At 40.2% G+C, this 18,146-nt stretch overlaps 2 protein-coding genes across 2 annotated transcripts; one reads left to right on the forward strand and one right to left on the reverse strand.

The window, feature by feature from the left end:
- Nucleotides 1-1,766, forward strand: crybb1l1 (crystallin, beta B1, like 1). Its single transcript, XM_026999378.2, has 6 exons — nt 1-81; nt 492-589; nt 683-801; nt 880-1,012; nt 1,160-1,302; nt 1,595-1,766. Exons 2-6 carry the CDS (start codon nt 497-499, stop codon nt 1,764-1,766), a joined length of 660 nt encoding a protein of 219 aa, XP_026855179.1. The 5' UTR covers nt 1-81; nt 492-496.
- Nucleotides 1,767-6,858: 5,092 nt separating this feature from the next.
- cabp2b (calcium binding protein 2b) lies at nt 6,859-17,019 on the reverse strand. Its single transcript, XM_026999407.2, has 7 exons — nt 16,936-17,019; nt 15,472-15,714; nt 8,432-8,462; nt 8,216-8,347; nt 7,991-8,100; nt 7,319-7,466; nt 6,859-7,032 (listed from the first exon to the last, which is right to left on the reverse strand). The coding sequence occupies exons 1-7, from the start codon at nt 17,017-17,019 to the stop codon at nt 7,007-7,009; spliced, it is 774 nt and encodes a 257-aa protein (XP_026855208.2). The 3' UTR covers nt 6,859-7,006.
- Nucleotides 17,020-18,146: the final 1,127 nt, after the last annotated feature.

An 18,146-nucleotide genomic window follows, 5' to 3' on the forward strand; every position in this document is an offset into this window, starting at 1 on the left:
GGGTATAAGAGTCAGAAGCAGGACCTGATGAACATACACTCAGAGTGAGTCTGGGCATCACCATACGCACCGAACGCACGGGTAAGACAACAAAGTATGCATACATATATTTACACATGCAAAGATACAAATTCAAACATGCTATAAAATACTATAATAGCTCAGAAATGTCAGGAACTATAAGAAAGGCTTATAAGAAAAGTTTTGTTTTGGTTAATTTTAACTTTGCTCAAAACGTACACTTTCTTTAATTCTTGCCATTGTAATCTGGTCCTCGGAGTACCTCCATTTCAAGTCCAGAGGCTCTATCTGTTTCTTCTGCAACTGTTCTGCTAGAACAGTGTTAGTAAATTGATTAGCATTTTGCTAATTCTTCCTTATCCTAATTTAGCACCCTTTTTTGTGTCATTCATGTAGTAAATGATGGATCTAGTCCTGTATGTGGTTTAAGCTCTGCTGTCTACTTCTTTGTCTTCTTTCTCGCTTTCCAGGCATCATGTCTTCCAGCGGGGATAAAAAGGCCACCTCCCAGACAGACGGCAAAGCCGCCCAGCCCAAAAAAGCTGAAATGCCCATGATAGCTTACAAGGTAAAAAGCACACATACAAACTAACACTCTCCTAACACAAACTAACACTTCTCATGCCCTAATACACAAACTATTTCTCATTCTACCTATTAGATGTACGTGTTTGACCAGGAGAACTTCCAGGGCCGCATGATTGAGATCAACGCCGAATGCAAGAATGTGTGTGAAATGGGCATGGACAAAGTTCGCTCACTGCGTGTGGAATGTGGCCCGTAAGCTTGTCCCAGTGAACAATGCATCTGTGTGGTGTGTGTTTCTGGGCACGGTTTTCACGTGAACTCTCTTTGTAGCTTCGTGGGCTGGGAGCAGATGAACTTCTGTGGAGAGATGTATGTCCTGGAGAAGGGCGACTACCCTCGCTGGGACTGCTGGAGCAACAGCCAAAGGAATGACTACCTGCTCTCCTTCAGACCTGTCAGAATGGTGTGGAGATGGACCCACACACACACACACACAAATATGCACACACTCCTCTCCTCCCCTCCCCTTCTTTATCTCAAATCCTTTACAGTTTTTCTAAAATGTATGCAATGGTGAATCTCTCCCCAAGCAACTCTGCTTTCCTCCCAGGACCCTGAGAAGCACAAGATCTGTCTGTATGAGGTGGGCAACTTCAAGGGCCGCAAGATGGAGATCATGGACGATGATGTCCCCAGCTTGTACTCCTACGGCTTCACCGACAGAGTGGGAAGCATCATCGTCAGCTGTGGAACGTAAGTCGGAGGCTTTTGGCAATCATTCACACCACCCCCCATTCCCAGTCTCAGTGTTGAAGTCCTACTCTCTACCGAGCTTTTTCAAATATGTGACTGGAGAGTTGAATTTAATATGTATGTTTTATAATACTGTAGATCACAGTCCTGTAGAGTCACTGTGCTACAAAATTTGGTGGCTTTAATGTACAACTGATTTTAGATTTTCTGTTTTGTGGAACTGCATGGTGCACCTAACACATTATTGTGAAACACAATATGATGTCTTCAAATGACCTCTCACACCTTTCAGATGGGTGGGCTACCAGTACCCCGGTTACCGTGGCAGCCAGTACTTGCTGGAGAAGGGCGAGTACAGACACTTTAACGAGTACGGTGCCCGCTGGCCCCAAATGCAGTCCGTGAGGCGTATCCGTGATATGCAGTGGCATCCACAAGGCTGCTACACCATGGCCGCCAAGTGAGGGCCAGCTCAAGGGCGGAGGAGACAGACTGGAGGAGAAGCAGAGAGGTGCCAGAGGAAGGAGAGGAGAAGAGACATCTGACACCACCACACTTCCCAGCCTGGGCAGACCTACCTACTCCTATTGTGGGATGGGGAAAGGTGTTAGTATTTATGGACCCTCAGGCTCTTACAGTGCTGTTGTCTGTGTGGAGGAAACGTACCTTTACCCCTCCTTTCACATGCTCCCCTCTCCTTCTCTCCTGTGCCATGGCTTTTTTCTTCCAATCTTTTAGTTTTTAAATGTTTCCATGCCAAAGCCCTCAGCCTATTCCATACCCTACAAGGAGGATCGAAAGAGGGAGAGAGATGAAGAGATGAGAAAAGGCATAAACCATGATCTAGGCATATCTCGCTTTGTGCAAAATCCTGGACACAATTTCAATAAAAGTCCAAAATCTTTAAACCAAACTATACCAAACATCCTCTTTGCGAATCTCTTGCTGAATTTCAAAAACATACTAAATAAAGCTTCTATGAATCAATGACCTTTGAGTAAGTCAAATATTCCCTGAACGTGTGCAACCAAATGTATTTATTGCATTTAATCAAGTATGAACTGCCTAACCATAGGTGGCGCTATACCTTATGCGTTTATCATTGGAGCACTTGCAGATAGTAAACAAGAAGGTGTTTAAAACAATAACTTGATTTGAAATAGAACATGTTTGGTATGTGCTGAATAATCGAGCTACGAAGTCTGTGTAAGTAACTGTAAGTTAGAAATACAGCTCTCCTAGCTGTTTACAAAAGTGCAGATTAGAAGTAACACATCTCTAGTTAGTTAGCTATAATTATAGATATAGCTAAAGAATAACCGTTGGATTTACTTAACAAAGTAAGTCACTTTGTTTTCAGATGTAGCGGCAATACTATATGTTGTCACGTGCCATTCCTAGAATTAAATCGTTATCATTTAAAAACGAGTCGTGGGATTCTCCACGAACGTGATGGATACCATCTGAGCAGCTGTTTTAATAAATCTGATCACAACCCTTAGCTTGACGTGTCATCGGTGACTACGGGTTTTTAGGTTACATCAAACAGCTTAGTGTTGTCACCAGGAGCAATGAGAGGGAGTAAAGAAAATAAAGCTTCGTGCTTGGAAATGCCAAAGAGAGGTAACTGAGAATTAAGAATTCCATCCTTTTTTAGTTCTGAAAACTAAGCATCTGACATTAATAGAGTCGGAATAGTTAAAGTTCAGTGATCAAATTCAACAGACTATTGCATGCAAATCCAAGTCTATGGTGTCAGCATAAATGCTAGTAGCAGAAGATTAAAAAGGTTTTGTTTCTCTGAATCAACCAAACAATGCTATATCACAGAACCATCACTTAGATTTGTGTGATATTACTGAGCTCCTTAGCTATATGTATGAGCATTATTTCAAAATCTGCAATGGCCAACATCAGGCACCATTAAAGACTGTGAGGTTGTAGTGATAAATTGGTATTGCAGAAATTAACTCACATATATTTGCCTCTACTCATTTATGCATTAACTATTTACATAATTATCAATTAAAACATAATGACAAGTGGAGAGTTAGGAGCATAAAGTGTGTGTAAGGGAGGTTTTGGATTACTTTTTTTTTAATGTCTACTACTAATACTATCACAGTGGTACCAAATACCACTGCCAAGCCATCAGTGGTGTGGGCTAGAACGCTGCCAGGCAGCCCAAACCTAGACAGGTGCAAATGAGGGTCAAGGGCCTTGCTCAGGGGCCCAATATCAGCAGGGCTTGAACCAGCATCCTCCCATTCACAAGTCAAGCACCTTAACTACTAAGCCACCACTGCCCTCTTTTTTGTATCTCTGTGTAAATGACTCTCCTCTGCATAGCATGACCAGAAGCCTGCTAATTACATACATGAAAATAGTGTTATAGTGTTAAGGCTCATGGCCTGGACATGGGGGCAAAAAAGAGGGGACTTGACATGTAGAAAAGCTACATACAGGACCAAGGGCAAGTTTGATCCATGACTGCCTACACGGTCTTCCTCACTGCCACCAAATGAAGGGAGCTTTGGACGAAGACTTGCGTTGACGTTAACGCCAGCTCCACTGGCAGTGCGAGATGTGCTGTGCAAAAAGCATGTCCATGATGTCACACGGAAAGGGAAATTAAAGATCAACTGCAATTTGCATGTCATCAGGGCAGTCAGAAAGGGCAGAAAGTGTATCACATCACCAGATGGTCCCGCAGTCTCTTCCTCGTGGAGGGGAGTCGTGGCGTCCAGCTCAGCGTTGCTTGCAACCTCATCAGATTTTGCAATGAACAAAAGTGTGATTTTTTTTTTTTTTTTTTTTGGTGGGGGGTGACAAGCATTTAAGAATGGAACTAGAACAGAGCTGAGCGAGTAACAGGACACAGCAGCTGAGGACAGCAGGGCAAGCAGCAGGCCAGGTTTATCAGTGTGCAGAGAGCAGCAAGCACTCGGGCGTGGGTGAACTTCCTGAGCTGCCACCTCGCACTGACACTCACTGCTCCCCTCTGTCAGCAAAAGCCTGGAGAGACTCATCAGGGTACAGGAGCGGTGCTCAGCCCCTGTGCCTCCTCAGCCTCCTGACATCGTGGCTTGCTCTTTCCCTCCACACCTGAGGGCTTCACCTGATTCCCATTGCACAGCCACCATCAACTGCTGTAGAGCTACTAGTTCTAACTCTATGTGGAACTATGCTTCACTAACAGTATTCAGAATTACTCTTTTTTCTGTAATGGGTATTTATTTGGTGAACTGTTAGCTTGATCTCCATGTACCTGCTCTTTATTGTCCTCTCTCTGTTATGTCCACATGTCTTTTCAGTACAGGTCTGCAGTCAAACATTTGTGTGCCATGTATTAAAAGACACATTTCATCTTGATAAAAAAATTCAACTTGATTTTTTCGTTTGCACAGAACTCAAAATATTGTAGAACATAAGGTTTGAGTCTTGTGAAACCTTATTTACCTGATGTTTATCAAATTATCTTATACCTTATTTACATGATGTTTATCTAAAGAAGTGGACTAGACCCAATCAACAGCAACGGCCCTGTGAAGGTGTGAAGATTTTGGTGGAGTGGAATGAGCTGGAATGCTCTTTAAATCGGGTGACTTCAATGTACATATCTGATTCTCCCTCAGTCGGCTGACATGTCTGCTCAAGGGCTTCGCAAAGCAAGAGCATATGAGGGGATATTAAACTCTGCAGTTATGTAAATGGCACAAGCAAGGTGAACCGTATTTCAGAGTTTAATTCAACATCCCCTCCTGAAGTATGTAGATTTTTCAAGAAGACCTTAATCAATAGTGTTGAGTGGGGTTGTATTTAGGACAGGTTGGAGGGAAGCTTGCCATTCATAGGCTTTGGGGGATTTGTTTACAAAGGGCTTTTTAAGAACCTCAGAGACCTGGGCTGAAGTCATCCATTTAGAGGTGTGATTATGTGTCCAGATAATGGTCCCATTAACCAGAAGGAGCAGTGCTGAAACTGCTTTGTCATGCCACAACAAAATGTGTCATATCAGTCACCTGTTAGGGTGGTTTTAACCTGATTTTCAATGACAAACAAAACTCCCAAGGACATTTAGGGAATCGTGATATCAAGGTATGTTTCTATGGTACATAACTGAGTAACAATCATGTCTACTTAAAATAAACACTCATTATTTTTCCATATACCCATGGCTAATTGATTTTTTTTTTTTTGTATTAGGAGGGATTTTCCCTTTCTTTTTTCTTTAAGGAAAGATTTGTGAAGTCTCACATTTTTTTTAGCTTGTAAGGCAGAAATACTTATAACTACATTCAGAAGCCCTGAGAAATGCAGGCAAGAGACAGTTTTGTATGTATGTTAATGTTGGATTTTGTTTCCTCATGTACACGTTCATGTAGCTTAGTTTGGAAAAAAGTTAAGAGTTGAACGTATCTGGAACCAACATTGCCCAGGTACTTTCTGCCTTCAACTACTAAATGCATTCCCCAGTTACTCTGTCAGAAACACAACTTTGTTGGAATCACTTTGTAGATGTATAGTGGAGTGTATTGCCATGCATAACTGGTGTTAGACATTCTCTAGGTCTTCATCTGTATTCAGTTCCTGACATCATGGCTGCTGCTGGCTAGATATATTTGTTGTGGCGGACTCCTAACCCAGCAGTAGTGTTGACACATGTCCAGACTCTGGGAGCACTGCTGTCTTTCTTATACCAGCTCACTTCCCACAACCATGCCACTACCTTGTTGGCACATAGAGCATTTTTTTGCCTGGCTAGAAAGTGGTCAGGGAGAGGGTTGCTGATTCATCCCTATCCATATAAATGGGCTACAGTCTGAAGTACATATAATATGTGCCTATATGACAGAGAATGTAGTAACAAGGTAGGTGTTTCTAATAAAGGAGCTGGTGTCTAATAGATTTTTATCACCGTTAAAGTAACAAAGCTAAAAGATGTAATACCATTAAGGCATTTGCTTTGTGCCTGTGATGAGAAAGATAAGTGTTGAAGCTTAAGAAGCAGCTAGACTATTAAGGAAAAATTATTTATTAATAATTGCCTAGTGCACATTTGCAGAAAAAGTACTATTGTAAATGGCACTCTCTTGTGGTTCAGACTGAGTAAATGTTCATGCATACTTCTAGAAAGGGGTACAATATGCCTTTACTAGCAACTTTCTGGAGTTTTCTCTGCTGCCTAATTAATACTAACCTATAGCTATTTATATGCTTGGCCTTCTGTCAAAAATACATTTCTAAATTAAACCAAAATGAGCAAACCATAACAAATTGAATCCATAGTTACCTCTGTCTTAATAATAATAGCTTTATGGTAAAATAATTTTTCCACTACTTACAGTGTAAATTAAGCCAAACAGTGTTAGTAGTTTAAAACAGTGCTTTGCACTGACTGTATATTCACAAGCTTCATTGTGAAGACTTCAGTTAGGTCTACTACAAAAAAGACATTTTCCTACAGACATATGTACATAACCTTTTACAATGTTGGTGCTGTGTGACAGAGGAAAACCACAATAACCAAAGTCCTTTATTAAACACTTCCTTACAATACAACTAAACAGGAAAAAAAAACAGTACAAAATTCCTCCGTCCTCTTTCATTGCCCTAGAAAAAATTACCCAATATTAAACTTATATTAGTCCATTTATGTGTGTATATAATAGATCGTTTAGTGAAGATCCTCTCTGGCATCTTGTTAGCGTGACATCATCCTCACAAATTCTTAATGAAATACAAAAAAACAAGCAAGAATTTAGAATGAAGCAGTTAGAGATGAACATGGTCAGATATGAGAGCATGACTGACTGCCCCTCTCGGAGCTGATTACCCATTGACCTGCTCAGGTATATGTTTCTCCTTTTCAACAAACCTGATGTAATGCCTCATCTAGAATTTCATGTGTGGAATTATGTATATTAAACCATATGTGGAAGTTGGTGTTCAGAGCTAGGAGTGTGAATCAGGCTAAACACTGCTCATAGCTGGTTCATTCACCATTCTCTCTCACCTTCGAAATCCACCTGGCCATCTCCATTGAGGTCCACATCCTTGATGATCTCATTGATCTCTATGGCATTCAGTTGTTCACCTATCAGCTTCTTTATGGCCTCCCTCAGTTCAAAAATACTGATCTGTCCATCACCATTTGAGTCGAACTGCAGGCCAATGCAACACAGGACAGCCCCTTGTTAAAGCAGCCTGGATCAGAAATGTGTCAGGCCAGCATTCTTACTCATTTTAGATCTGGCTTACACTCAATGATTGCACAGAAAATAGCAACATTCCCCACTCTTCAGAAGGGTATGCCAAACTACTAGTGCTTAGCTGGTAATGTCAAAGGCCAGGGGGAAAAAGAAAATGCATATAGACCACAAACAAAATGCAATGCTGCATGCTTCAAGATGTAGTTACAACAAAGACAACAGTGTAGATCATGAGAGTTTTCAAACTTGAGAGATCAGACTCCCGATCCCAATTATAGAGTGCTTTGCCTTGTGCTGTGCAGTTTTTCCCCTCAACTGAATATGCCTGATTCAGGACAAAAGCAAATTCCCAGGCATTTTAGGAGCTGAATACAACAAAGAATCTGGACTGTGCACTGGCAGTTGGCCTTATCTGGCAGACTGTGTCCCAAGCAGAAATGCCACACCGTGTGTGGGGAAACAATGTGTGCATATACCTCTCTGAAAGCGTCTTTTAGCTCTTTGATCCCGATCATGTCTGCAGTTTCTTCCAGCATTTTAGGCCCCACCAGCTTCACAAAATCATCAAAATCTATTTTATTCCCACCTACAGAGTGCACACACACACACACACACACACAAAAACCCCAACATTTACTTGGAGCCTCACCATCTGTCATAGAGTGTAGTTGTATTTGTGCATCTCTGCTGATATCACTCACCGAGTTGCTGACTCAGTTCGATGAGCTCCATCTCTGTGGGCATGTATCCCATACACCTCATACACTCACCCAGATCAGTCTGGTTGATGTAGCCTTTATTCCTATCGAACATTTTAAAGGCCTGCTGCATTTCTACACATACATATCACAGGGTTAGACTGCAGAGGAGTTTCCTGTAACCAAATTGATTCTCAGATGGATGATCTCACTAAGTACCTTCTATCTCCTCTGGCCGAAGCGTCCTGTCCTGTTGCATGAGAACAAAAAGGTATTGGAGATATTTTAAAAAGTAATTAAAAAATAAGCACCAACCCCACCCCACCAGGTCCATCATAGAGTTTAATATTTAGAAACCCATTACACACATACCAAGTATGAAGGAGTCATACTTGGAGAAGAGAACATGTACATGTGGAGCAGTGAAGTTTCAGCCCAACATGGCCGACATCCATTTTTGTGCTCACAATGCATTAGTCCACAGGTGAACTCGCTGGCTAGATTACCACGGGCATGTTGCTTGGCAACAGCCACAGATAAGGAGATTTAGGAGTTTTAGCTTGGGAAAGACCCTTAAAAGCACATACCCAGCACTCTGACCACACTGCGAATATACTGGATACGGGTGCTAAAAGCAGTGCATCAGTAGGAAATCTCATAGCTCTTCTTCCATTTTCAGCTTTAGAATACCCATCACCATGACTGTTATGGTAGATACTTTTATCATATTACACACATTAGGATCACACACTCAGGCTGTCATGCCCGCTGCCCTCAGGGGATTATGGTGCTCTGAGTGTCCACCAAGTGGCACTATCTTCTCAGTCTTTTAGATCATGCTGCTGTAAATGCAGTTCTGATTTGATCAGCTTCTGTTGTAATGAGTGTTAGGTTGGAGAGCAGTTTTCACTCATCATAAGCATTGTGTAATGTATAAAATTATGTCAAATGAGAATTATTTTGTGAAAATAATATTTGGATAAAGCAGAGCATTTTATTTTTTGCATGTTTTATTTTCAAAGGTGTTTTTAGAGTACTTTTATAACGTGTTTTGTCACGCTTTAAATGTGAATAAGCTGAGAACCACAATTCAGTTTTAAAGTTAGTTCTTTGAACTTGGATTGAACTGTGATAAGAATTTAAAAGGGGGGGAGGGGGGTAAGTATTACTTGATGGTTCTTGTCAAAAAATGAAGATGGTTTCTTGATTTTGTTGATCTGATATGGAATGATCCAGAAAGCAAATGCTCAAAATGTTGCACTTATTTAATGAAAGTGATTACTTAGGGTATGATAAGAGGCTCCATGAAGGTTTGTTAGAATGACAATATGAAGGGATGAGGTTTCAGTTATGATGAGGGTTCAGATGGTCGATAAAAAAATATGTCTCTATATACATACGAGCTGTGCTTGGACAAAGCCCTGCCTGAGGAAGATGCACGCAGGTCCGATGATGTTGTGCAGCACAGTGCAGTTTTTGACCAGCTCATTCAGAGGCTGGACCACTGACCCTGGCCCTGCCCCACTACCCTCAGCCACATCCTTAGGGCAGGGCCAGAAATCAGTTAAAACATACAAACCAGTTAGGATTGATCTATTATGGATTTATATATGAACAAATACTTGATCACAAAATATTTTGTGATTTATGTAGGACCATCTACAAACAAAAAAAAAAATGTTATATTTTTGATCTACCACAACACTGTTATTTGGTAGTGTTACACCTCAATTTTTAGTTGTCTGCTTCTAAATTATATTAATATGGTCACACATTATAATACACTGACTCTGAAGTAAGTTCCTTACCTTCTTAATTTTGTCTCTTACTGATGGATTGGTGCAGTTTCCCATCACTTTAGTCCACAGAGATTGGCTCTTCTTTCCTGCCCTTTCTGTTTGCTTTCCTTATTTCCTGTTCTCTTTCTCTGAGCTTTTCTACTCTTTCTGTCTTTCTATGTTCTGATTTTAGAGAATGGGACAATTGTAAGACTCTGAGCTACTCTTGTGTAACTCTGAGCTATATTCTACGTACATACAGCCCTAACACAAAGCATGATCTGCATTCAGCCCTTATTGTAAAACAGTCTACATTCAGTTTTATGAATCTTTCATTAGGCCACAAACCAAGTTATAGGTACCTACTGTCGAGGGATCAATGTCCAGATGATCCAGATGGATGTGAAAACAATGCGGCAATGCAAATCTGAGCCTCTGTGTGTTTGCTCACTTCTTAAACGCACTCCAGCTAGCATCTGATAATGGGTCTGATGCCGCCTGTGTTCTGCTCAGTCAGCACTCTGCTCTCCTTCTCCCATCTTTCACAGCTCTCGCTCACTCTACAAGGCTTTGCATCTCGTTCTGTTCTTGCTGTTCATGCTCGAACCCCCGTCCTTGATTGTTGCCTCATGCAAATGACCCTTACAAGCTGGTTGAGAGAGAGAGAGAGAGAGAGAGAGAGAGAGAGAGAGAGGAGAGACAAAGAGAGGCATGAGGGGGCAAGGGTGAGTATTAGATGAGAAAACTGAGCCCTTTTTAATCCCACAGTTGAGATTAAAAGCAGAAAAATGCATGATAAGAGAGAAGGAGGCAGTAAGGAAATGCAGGGTCAGGAAAGATAAGAAAAGCTAGAATGAGAAAGAACGAGTGTGCAAGTATATTTGTCTAGATGTCTGCCAATGCTTGAATAAGTGCATCCATTTATCCTAACCTAATCATTGCCACTCTGCAAGAGTGTACAGAACCTCACCTGCAAGTCTTATTTTAGAGAAACTGCTTTTTTATCAAGGTGTCTTTACTTTATTGTTTTAATTTCTACACACTCAGACACACATGTCCACCTGTGCCACCTGTATTTTGTGCTAAGAAAATAATAGAATATAGAATAGACACTTAAGCAGTACATGAACGGTCTATACTGTTAATTTTTTGAGTGATATTAAGTACTATAAAATTTTATTCACTTTTATATAGTGATCTACATTCAAATGACTAGTTGCAATCAGTCAGAAGATAATAATAGGTATTATCTATCTTTCTGTGTGTGTGTGTGTGTGTGTGTGTGTGTGTGTGTGTGTGTGTGTGTGTGTGTGTGTGTGTGTGTGTGTGTGTGTCTGTATCTGTCCATATGAGGGTGCTTGTCATAAGACTGTGTATGACCAGATGGGCTGTTCTTTACAAGCTGTTTCCAGAAAGCTTTGCATGAGCAGTTGTGTTGTATTGCATAACTTGTGCGTGTGGGCTTATATTTGTTTTATGTGGAGTCCAAATGCTCCATGATCACAGGAAATCATGTACACTGACTAAAAGTAATAGAGGAATGTATGTGTATGTATGTGCATGCATCTTTCCATAGGATTATGTGTGTCCAGGATTATGTATGTACGTATGCACTTTACTATCTGTTTTCAGAAAGCTTTGCATGATGAACAGTTGTGTTGCATCACACAGGGGGGAGGGGGGCATTTATTATTGCATTTATATTATTTAGCTCTTTGTGGGGACAAATGGTGATAAAGATTTGACAATGCAGGGATATTTTGCAGTATTTTGTATATGTTTTTAGTGTTTTGTATGTGTTTTGTATGTGTATTTAGTATGTGTTTAGTATGTGGGGTTTTTTTGTATGTGTACGAAACTAAAGACTTCTTTGTGGTGAGTAGGATTTAGCTTTTGCTTAGTTGTAGTTATAGTGTTATTTACCTACAGTAATACACACTTCTGTTCAAGTGTGCGTCCACTAAGATAGTATCACAAGAGTTTGTGAGTGAGTGAGTGCGCGCAGGGTTGTGTGGGTGCGCTAACATGCCATATCCGCAGAGTGACACTAAGTGGCATGTGTCTCATAGGACTAATTATATTTCAGTGCTCCATTATCATCAGTTATCCTGCTTGGCCCACTGACTCTGTAATGAATTGCTCTGATTTGAGGAATATTCTGTAATATTGTGATTCTTGTCAACTTCGTCAACCTTAGTCACATAACCTTTTTTGAAACTAATCAATCGGCTACTTCGGCTACTTCTTACAGCTGAAACTTCCACCCAAAACTTTGGGACAAATAAATATTTTTCAACAAAGCGAGGTTCAGAGGATACAGTTAAGTGCATGGCATCAGACCTATCAGAAACGTCTGAGTCTGATACAGCAAGCTTTTCGTACCTTGACACCTCCCTACTGGAAATCCATACTAGCCAGGGAACAATTTCCCCCCAAATTTTGTAGCATAAATGCTAATTTTGAGAAACTGAGTTCTGGGCCATGTCAGAATTTACCTCATTAGTTGGCCAAGACAATTTCTTAGGCTTAAGAGAGAAAAAGTGGTTTACACTCGTTCTTAAAATATTCAGTTCTGATTGGCTGGATTGGATGAATTCCGACTAGGCTACAGTTTGGTTGTGGTAAGGACTAACATTAGATGTAGCTCGTCTCTAAACCAATTAAATAAAGATGACTACATTATATTCCCTTTTCCTGGAAGGTGAGTGTTTGAGATTAGGTTTCTCTTGTTGCCTACTTGCTGGTGATGTCAGTATCAAGTGATTTACAATACAGTGTAAAATGATCCTAGTGTGGCCAGCAGCCTAGCACGAGAGTGCGGTCTATGTTCGGACGGATCCTTAATCTTTCATATTGCGTCAGACTGTCATCAGACCTCTGGAAGTGAACTCTTTGTGGGCAAACATTCAGTTGGCTAAAGGCATGAAAGCAAAGGTTAATTAGGCCAGCCATCCTGCTTCTGGGCCATGGGTTTTGCTGTCTTGCATCATGTAGTGGCCATAACATAAGATACTTGTGGATGTACCTTATGATCTCTCAAAGGAATGCCTTAATTTATGGGAACAAGAAAAGACTGGGTTAGCTTTTGTGTAACAGGAGATATAGGCCATTCGGGGACGGGAGAATTGTGATGATTAATGCTTTCACTTTCACGCAAAAGACAGACTGGATTTTAGCCAGGGAACAGGAGGCGCAGATGATAAACACAGCACATTGAGAAAAATATATTAAATCGTTGCTACCGCTCAATGAAGAATATATTAAGATCGCGTTCGACGGACATGCTTAAAAGATAAATTTTCTGTTTTCCGATTATTAAAATGGTTGTCTCACACCATCTATGATCGTTGATAGTATCCATCCAACAGTATTTAAAAAACTCACTAATTTTGTATAGATTCTCACTGCACTTCAGTTGAGTTCAGGAGGCAAATAATTTCAGCCTTCCAAAATTGGAACGATCACAGCACAGTCTCATACTGTCCTACTGTTTTGCAGGCAAGACAAGAGAACGGATTTAGGGAAAAACAAAGTAATATTTTTTTCCTGGATAATTTTGTTTTATTTTGCTGCTGTTTTGGTAAAAATGTATCATGTCTCCCTTTGAAAGGGAAAATGCTATGTTTCTTGGAATTAAAGGCACTGCTGAGGTTGTGCTGCGGAAAATTATAAGAAATAACGATATTAATCATTGAAAAGAACCTTTTAGGCTTTTCTTAATTTGCCTCATGGATACACTGAAAAACAGTTCACTTCCTCCTGTCTTAATTTTTCTGACAGTGAAATGTGAGCCTAGGATGTGGTTTTATAGATTGTTGTTACCTCATTACCAAGACGAAACAGAACACGTTATTGATATACTGAGTACACTGAACATGAGCTTGGTAGCTAGCCTACATGCTTTCAACCTTAATTGTGACACTTAAAATGTTCTTTGTGCGATGGTTGACTGCCACCTACCACGATTATTTAGAGAAAAGACCTGAATCTTTTTCTGTCTATAATCTAAGACACTTCTTAGGGTTTCAGTAACATTTGAATATTAGAACCAGGTGCATCGCATTTGCTCTGCAGTGTAAAAGCTAACTGAAAATAGAACCTGTCTCAAAATTGTATGTAAGTGAATGTATGAAGTCTAATGGGTAAGAATTTAAAATATCTGCTTTACAACATGCTCAAGAAGGCACAGGTCTTTATAATAATAATGTGAAAATATGATTGTGTGTAAAAAGAGCACACAGATTTTTCCATGATTATATAAATAACATTGTAGTTGGATATGTAAAAGTTAAATATCGCTATTGGCAAGTTTTGCTATGAGCCTTCAGAAGAAATATCAGTAGCTACACACTTATGTACTACTTATGTTAGCATCACTGATTTACACATCTAGCAGCAAACTAGCATCAATCCATGCTGAAGGAGAACTGTGCATAAAATAACCATTGCATTTTATAAATTATTATGCTGTGTATAAATACATCTATTGAGAAAATTCAGTCAGTTTGCAGTGGGTGGTGTACATGCGCAGGTTTGATATCACTGAATGAGCAGTAGAAGAGAAAAAACCAACAAAACACATTTCAATTGGCTTTCATAAATGCAGCAGTAAATTGTAGAATACTACATTTATCTATATTTTTAGCCTGAAATATAATTACAAAAAGCACCTAAAAAGAAAGTAAAAATTAAAACCTACACATAGTGGAGTAAAACTAAATGTAGTGCAAATCAAATATACCTAAGTATAAATGTTTAAAAATTGTGCTTAATGATATTATGGAGTATTTGTTTGACACTTTACACTATTGCCCCTGAGATAGAGGGAAGTATGCTAAATGCTATCTGAAGGTATGCTTTAGACCAGGTGCACAATGTTTCTCTCCTTATGCCTGAGCAGACTGAGGGAGTCACAGCGAAATGCACATGGAAGCACCATGTTCTTGTCCCACTTGTCCTGTGTGGCTCACTGAGGCTAAATGATGATCTACAGCTCGTAACATGCTGACTCCAAAATGTTGTGGTTATGTAATGTCATTGTGCATAAAGGCAAATGTAGGGTAGGCTTTGTGTGTGTGTGTGTGTGTGTGTGTGTGTGTGTGTGTGTGTGTGTGTGTGTGAGAGAGAGAGAGAGAGAAAGTGTGTGTGTGTCTGTGTGTGTATGAGAGAGAAAATGTGTGTGTGTGTGTGTGTATGAGAGAGAAAATGTGTGTGTGTGTGTGTGTGTGTATGAGAGAGAAAATGTGTGTGTGTGTGTGTGTGTGTGTGTGTGTGTGTGTGTGTGTGTGTGATTTAAACAGAAAGAAAACTAGAATGAAGCACACTGCATTCTTTTTCCTTTTCATCTACATAGAGCGTCTGATCAGTCATATTTTATCAGAACTATAACACCATAGGCGGCTGAGTTTTGGGGAGGATATTGGTGTGTCCGTGTGTGTGTGTGTGTGTGTGTGCTTGTGTATGCACATTATATGTTCTTACATGGCCATAAACGGATTCCACAATGGATGCTAGTTTGTCCTCATCTATCTCTTGCTGTTCTTCCATCACAGAAACAGCCCCTTCATCTTCCTCCTCTTCCTCATATGCCCTTTGTTCAGGTGGTGCAGAGTGCCTGTGTCTCTGTGCCTTTTTAGGTTGAGCACTGCTCTCAAACACCTCAGCCACACTCACTTCAAGCTGCTTTCTCTGTTTCTCCACCTTCTTCCTGATGGCAGCCTGAACCTGTCAGAATCAAGAGGTGTGGCTTATTTCATCTATCACAGTCACTGAGTTACTCCACCCCTTGCCTACCTTTACATATCTGTCCACTGATGCTCCGGCACCATCTACTGGAATTGTTCACTTGGTATTTAACTTGTTGTGCTGGAAGTGACTTGAAGATCTGAGGTCACATTAGAGTGCCTTATGAAAAACATGAGCCTTTAGTATTCATAATATGAAAACACTCATTTTTGGTAAATTATCTTTAAGAAACAGTCCAATACTGCAATATTATGCACCCAAGTTCTGGTATAACATACAACTTCCATATTGTTGAATATTGTTAATGTCAGAACATGCGCCTTTATGTATTGGTAGGTCCCAAGCTGTCAAAACCAAGATTATTGTACAGTTAGAACCTGAGCCCTTTTTAATGATAGTATAGGCTAGAAATCAACAGAACTCAAGATCTTGGTATTAACATAACATGAGTACCCTGTGTTGGTGCTATAAGAACATGAGTCCTGGGTACCCGCGATCACCCTAGATCCCTCAGCTTGGGTAGAACGTAAGTCTTCAGTTAGAACACAAGTCACTCTGACTTTTGTTCAGGTTAGCCTTTCACACTGTTGATTTCAAGCTTTCAAGATTTCAAGGGGATGTAGCTCAAGCCACCACATAGTCTGTTTATGAATCTACTGATGTCTTAGCCTCTAAAAGAAACAGATACATCCAAACACCCCATTTTGAAGTGCAAAGCAGTTACAGCAAAACGCAGAAACAGGGGAAAGATAACCTAAGTGGTTGGGAGTCAATTTACATGAACTTTTGCAAATAACACATTTACATCTTTAAGCATGAATGTAGACCATAAATGTTCAAATATTAGCCTAGATTCTTTTTGTTTGGACACATGGCTATTCCTTTGACAATAACATAAGGTTTTAAATGACCATCCCAATTTCACGACATTAATATTTTAAGCCTGTCTCCTCATTTTCGCCTAAATGGACTGAACTGTTCAGCTGTAGACCAGTCGCATTATTAAGAGCAAGTAAGCACGACAAAGAAATGGACATGATCACGTATCCAGGCACACGCTAACATATTCACACACTTGAATTAACCCGACTCATTTAAACTCAAACCTCTATATATCACAGTCAAAACACCAGTCAAGTATATCTTCGTAAAACAGAAAAGCCATAAGTTTGCGCTGTCTCCACAGACATGCAGACACACCTGTTTTGGTGTCCTCTCCTGCGGAGTGCTCATCCTTTCCGCACTGCCGTCCACTGCTGGTCCCTCTCGAATAATCATGAACATTACTCCAGTGATCGCACGCCCTCTCTTGCCCGCGCGCTCTCTCTCCCCCTGTAAGCTTACACCTGGCCTGCCCCTCCCTTTAGCCCTAGCCGAAGTTTTTGTAGTGCAGGCGTGACTGCCTTCTCTTAGCTGGCAGTGCTTTTAACCTGTTATATACTTGTCTACATTTAAATACATTCAGATTAATTTTTGAACCTCTGGAGGTCAATTAGCACCGGTTGCAATTCTGACCTACTTGAAAAAAGAAAAGAAACAAAAAAACTAAAAAAGAATAAAATAAATCACTGAGATTAAAAGCAGTAAAAAAAAACAAACATAAAATAAAATCACCTTTTTGTGGCTTCCTTTGTCATGTTCTGAGGCTTTTTACTATGTTGCTCTGTAGGTGGGTCAATTTGTTTCTTGATTTTCGTCTTGGTCTGCTAGCACTGGGTTAGTCTCACTCCTCCTCTTTCTCTCTCTCGCTCTATCTCTTTCTCCCCCCATCTCAGGCCACCTCTGTGTGTTTTATCCTGTAGGGCAGAGGCACTAAAGGATATTGTATCTGTTCCTCAGACACTTTATTTCTCCCTGGTGATATATTATCCACCAGATACCTCCTTCTCACTTTCCTTATCTTTCACTTTGCTTCTCTCTCTACATCAATTATAAGGATGGAGTATTATATTTGGGTTTCTTGTGGTGGTCTGATGTACTTATTACAGCAAAATCCCAAGTTATTAACGAACACCAGCTGTGCTGCATTGACTCTTACAAGTGTTCATTTATGTCCAGCAGAACATATAGGAATGCTGTAGAACTTCGTTTAACATATGGGTTTTTTTCTAGGTTCACTCCAAGTCACTGTCATGCCATCTGAGCTAAAGAGTAGTGGTATAAATAACAATACAACATAAGATAGAAAATTGTACAGCTTTGTCCTGTACATATAACAGCGGGATTAGCTAAATTTGTAAAAGGTGAGCATTATATCATACTTATACTATATATACGTACTATATATTACCTTTATTTAGAGTCTGATCTACTGTCTCAACAAGGCATATAATGAGGTATATTTGAGCTAATCCTACTAAGAAATGTTTTATTTGTCCACTAGTAAAAATGCTTTAAGCAAAAACGTGCTT

This window comes from Electrophorus electricus, chromosome 12, assembly GCF_013358815.1.
Source record: "Electrophorus electricus isolate fEleEle1 chromosome 12, fEleEle1.pri, whole genome shotgun sequence".
Classification (NCBI taxonomy): Eukaryota; Metazoa; Chordata; class Actinopteri; order Gymnotiformes; family Gymnotidae; genus Electrophorus; species Electrophorus electricus.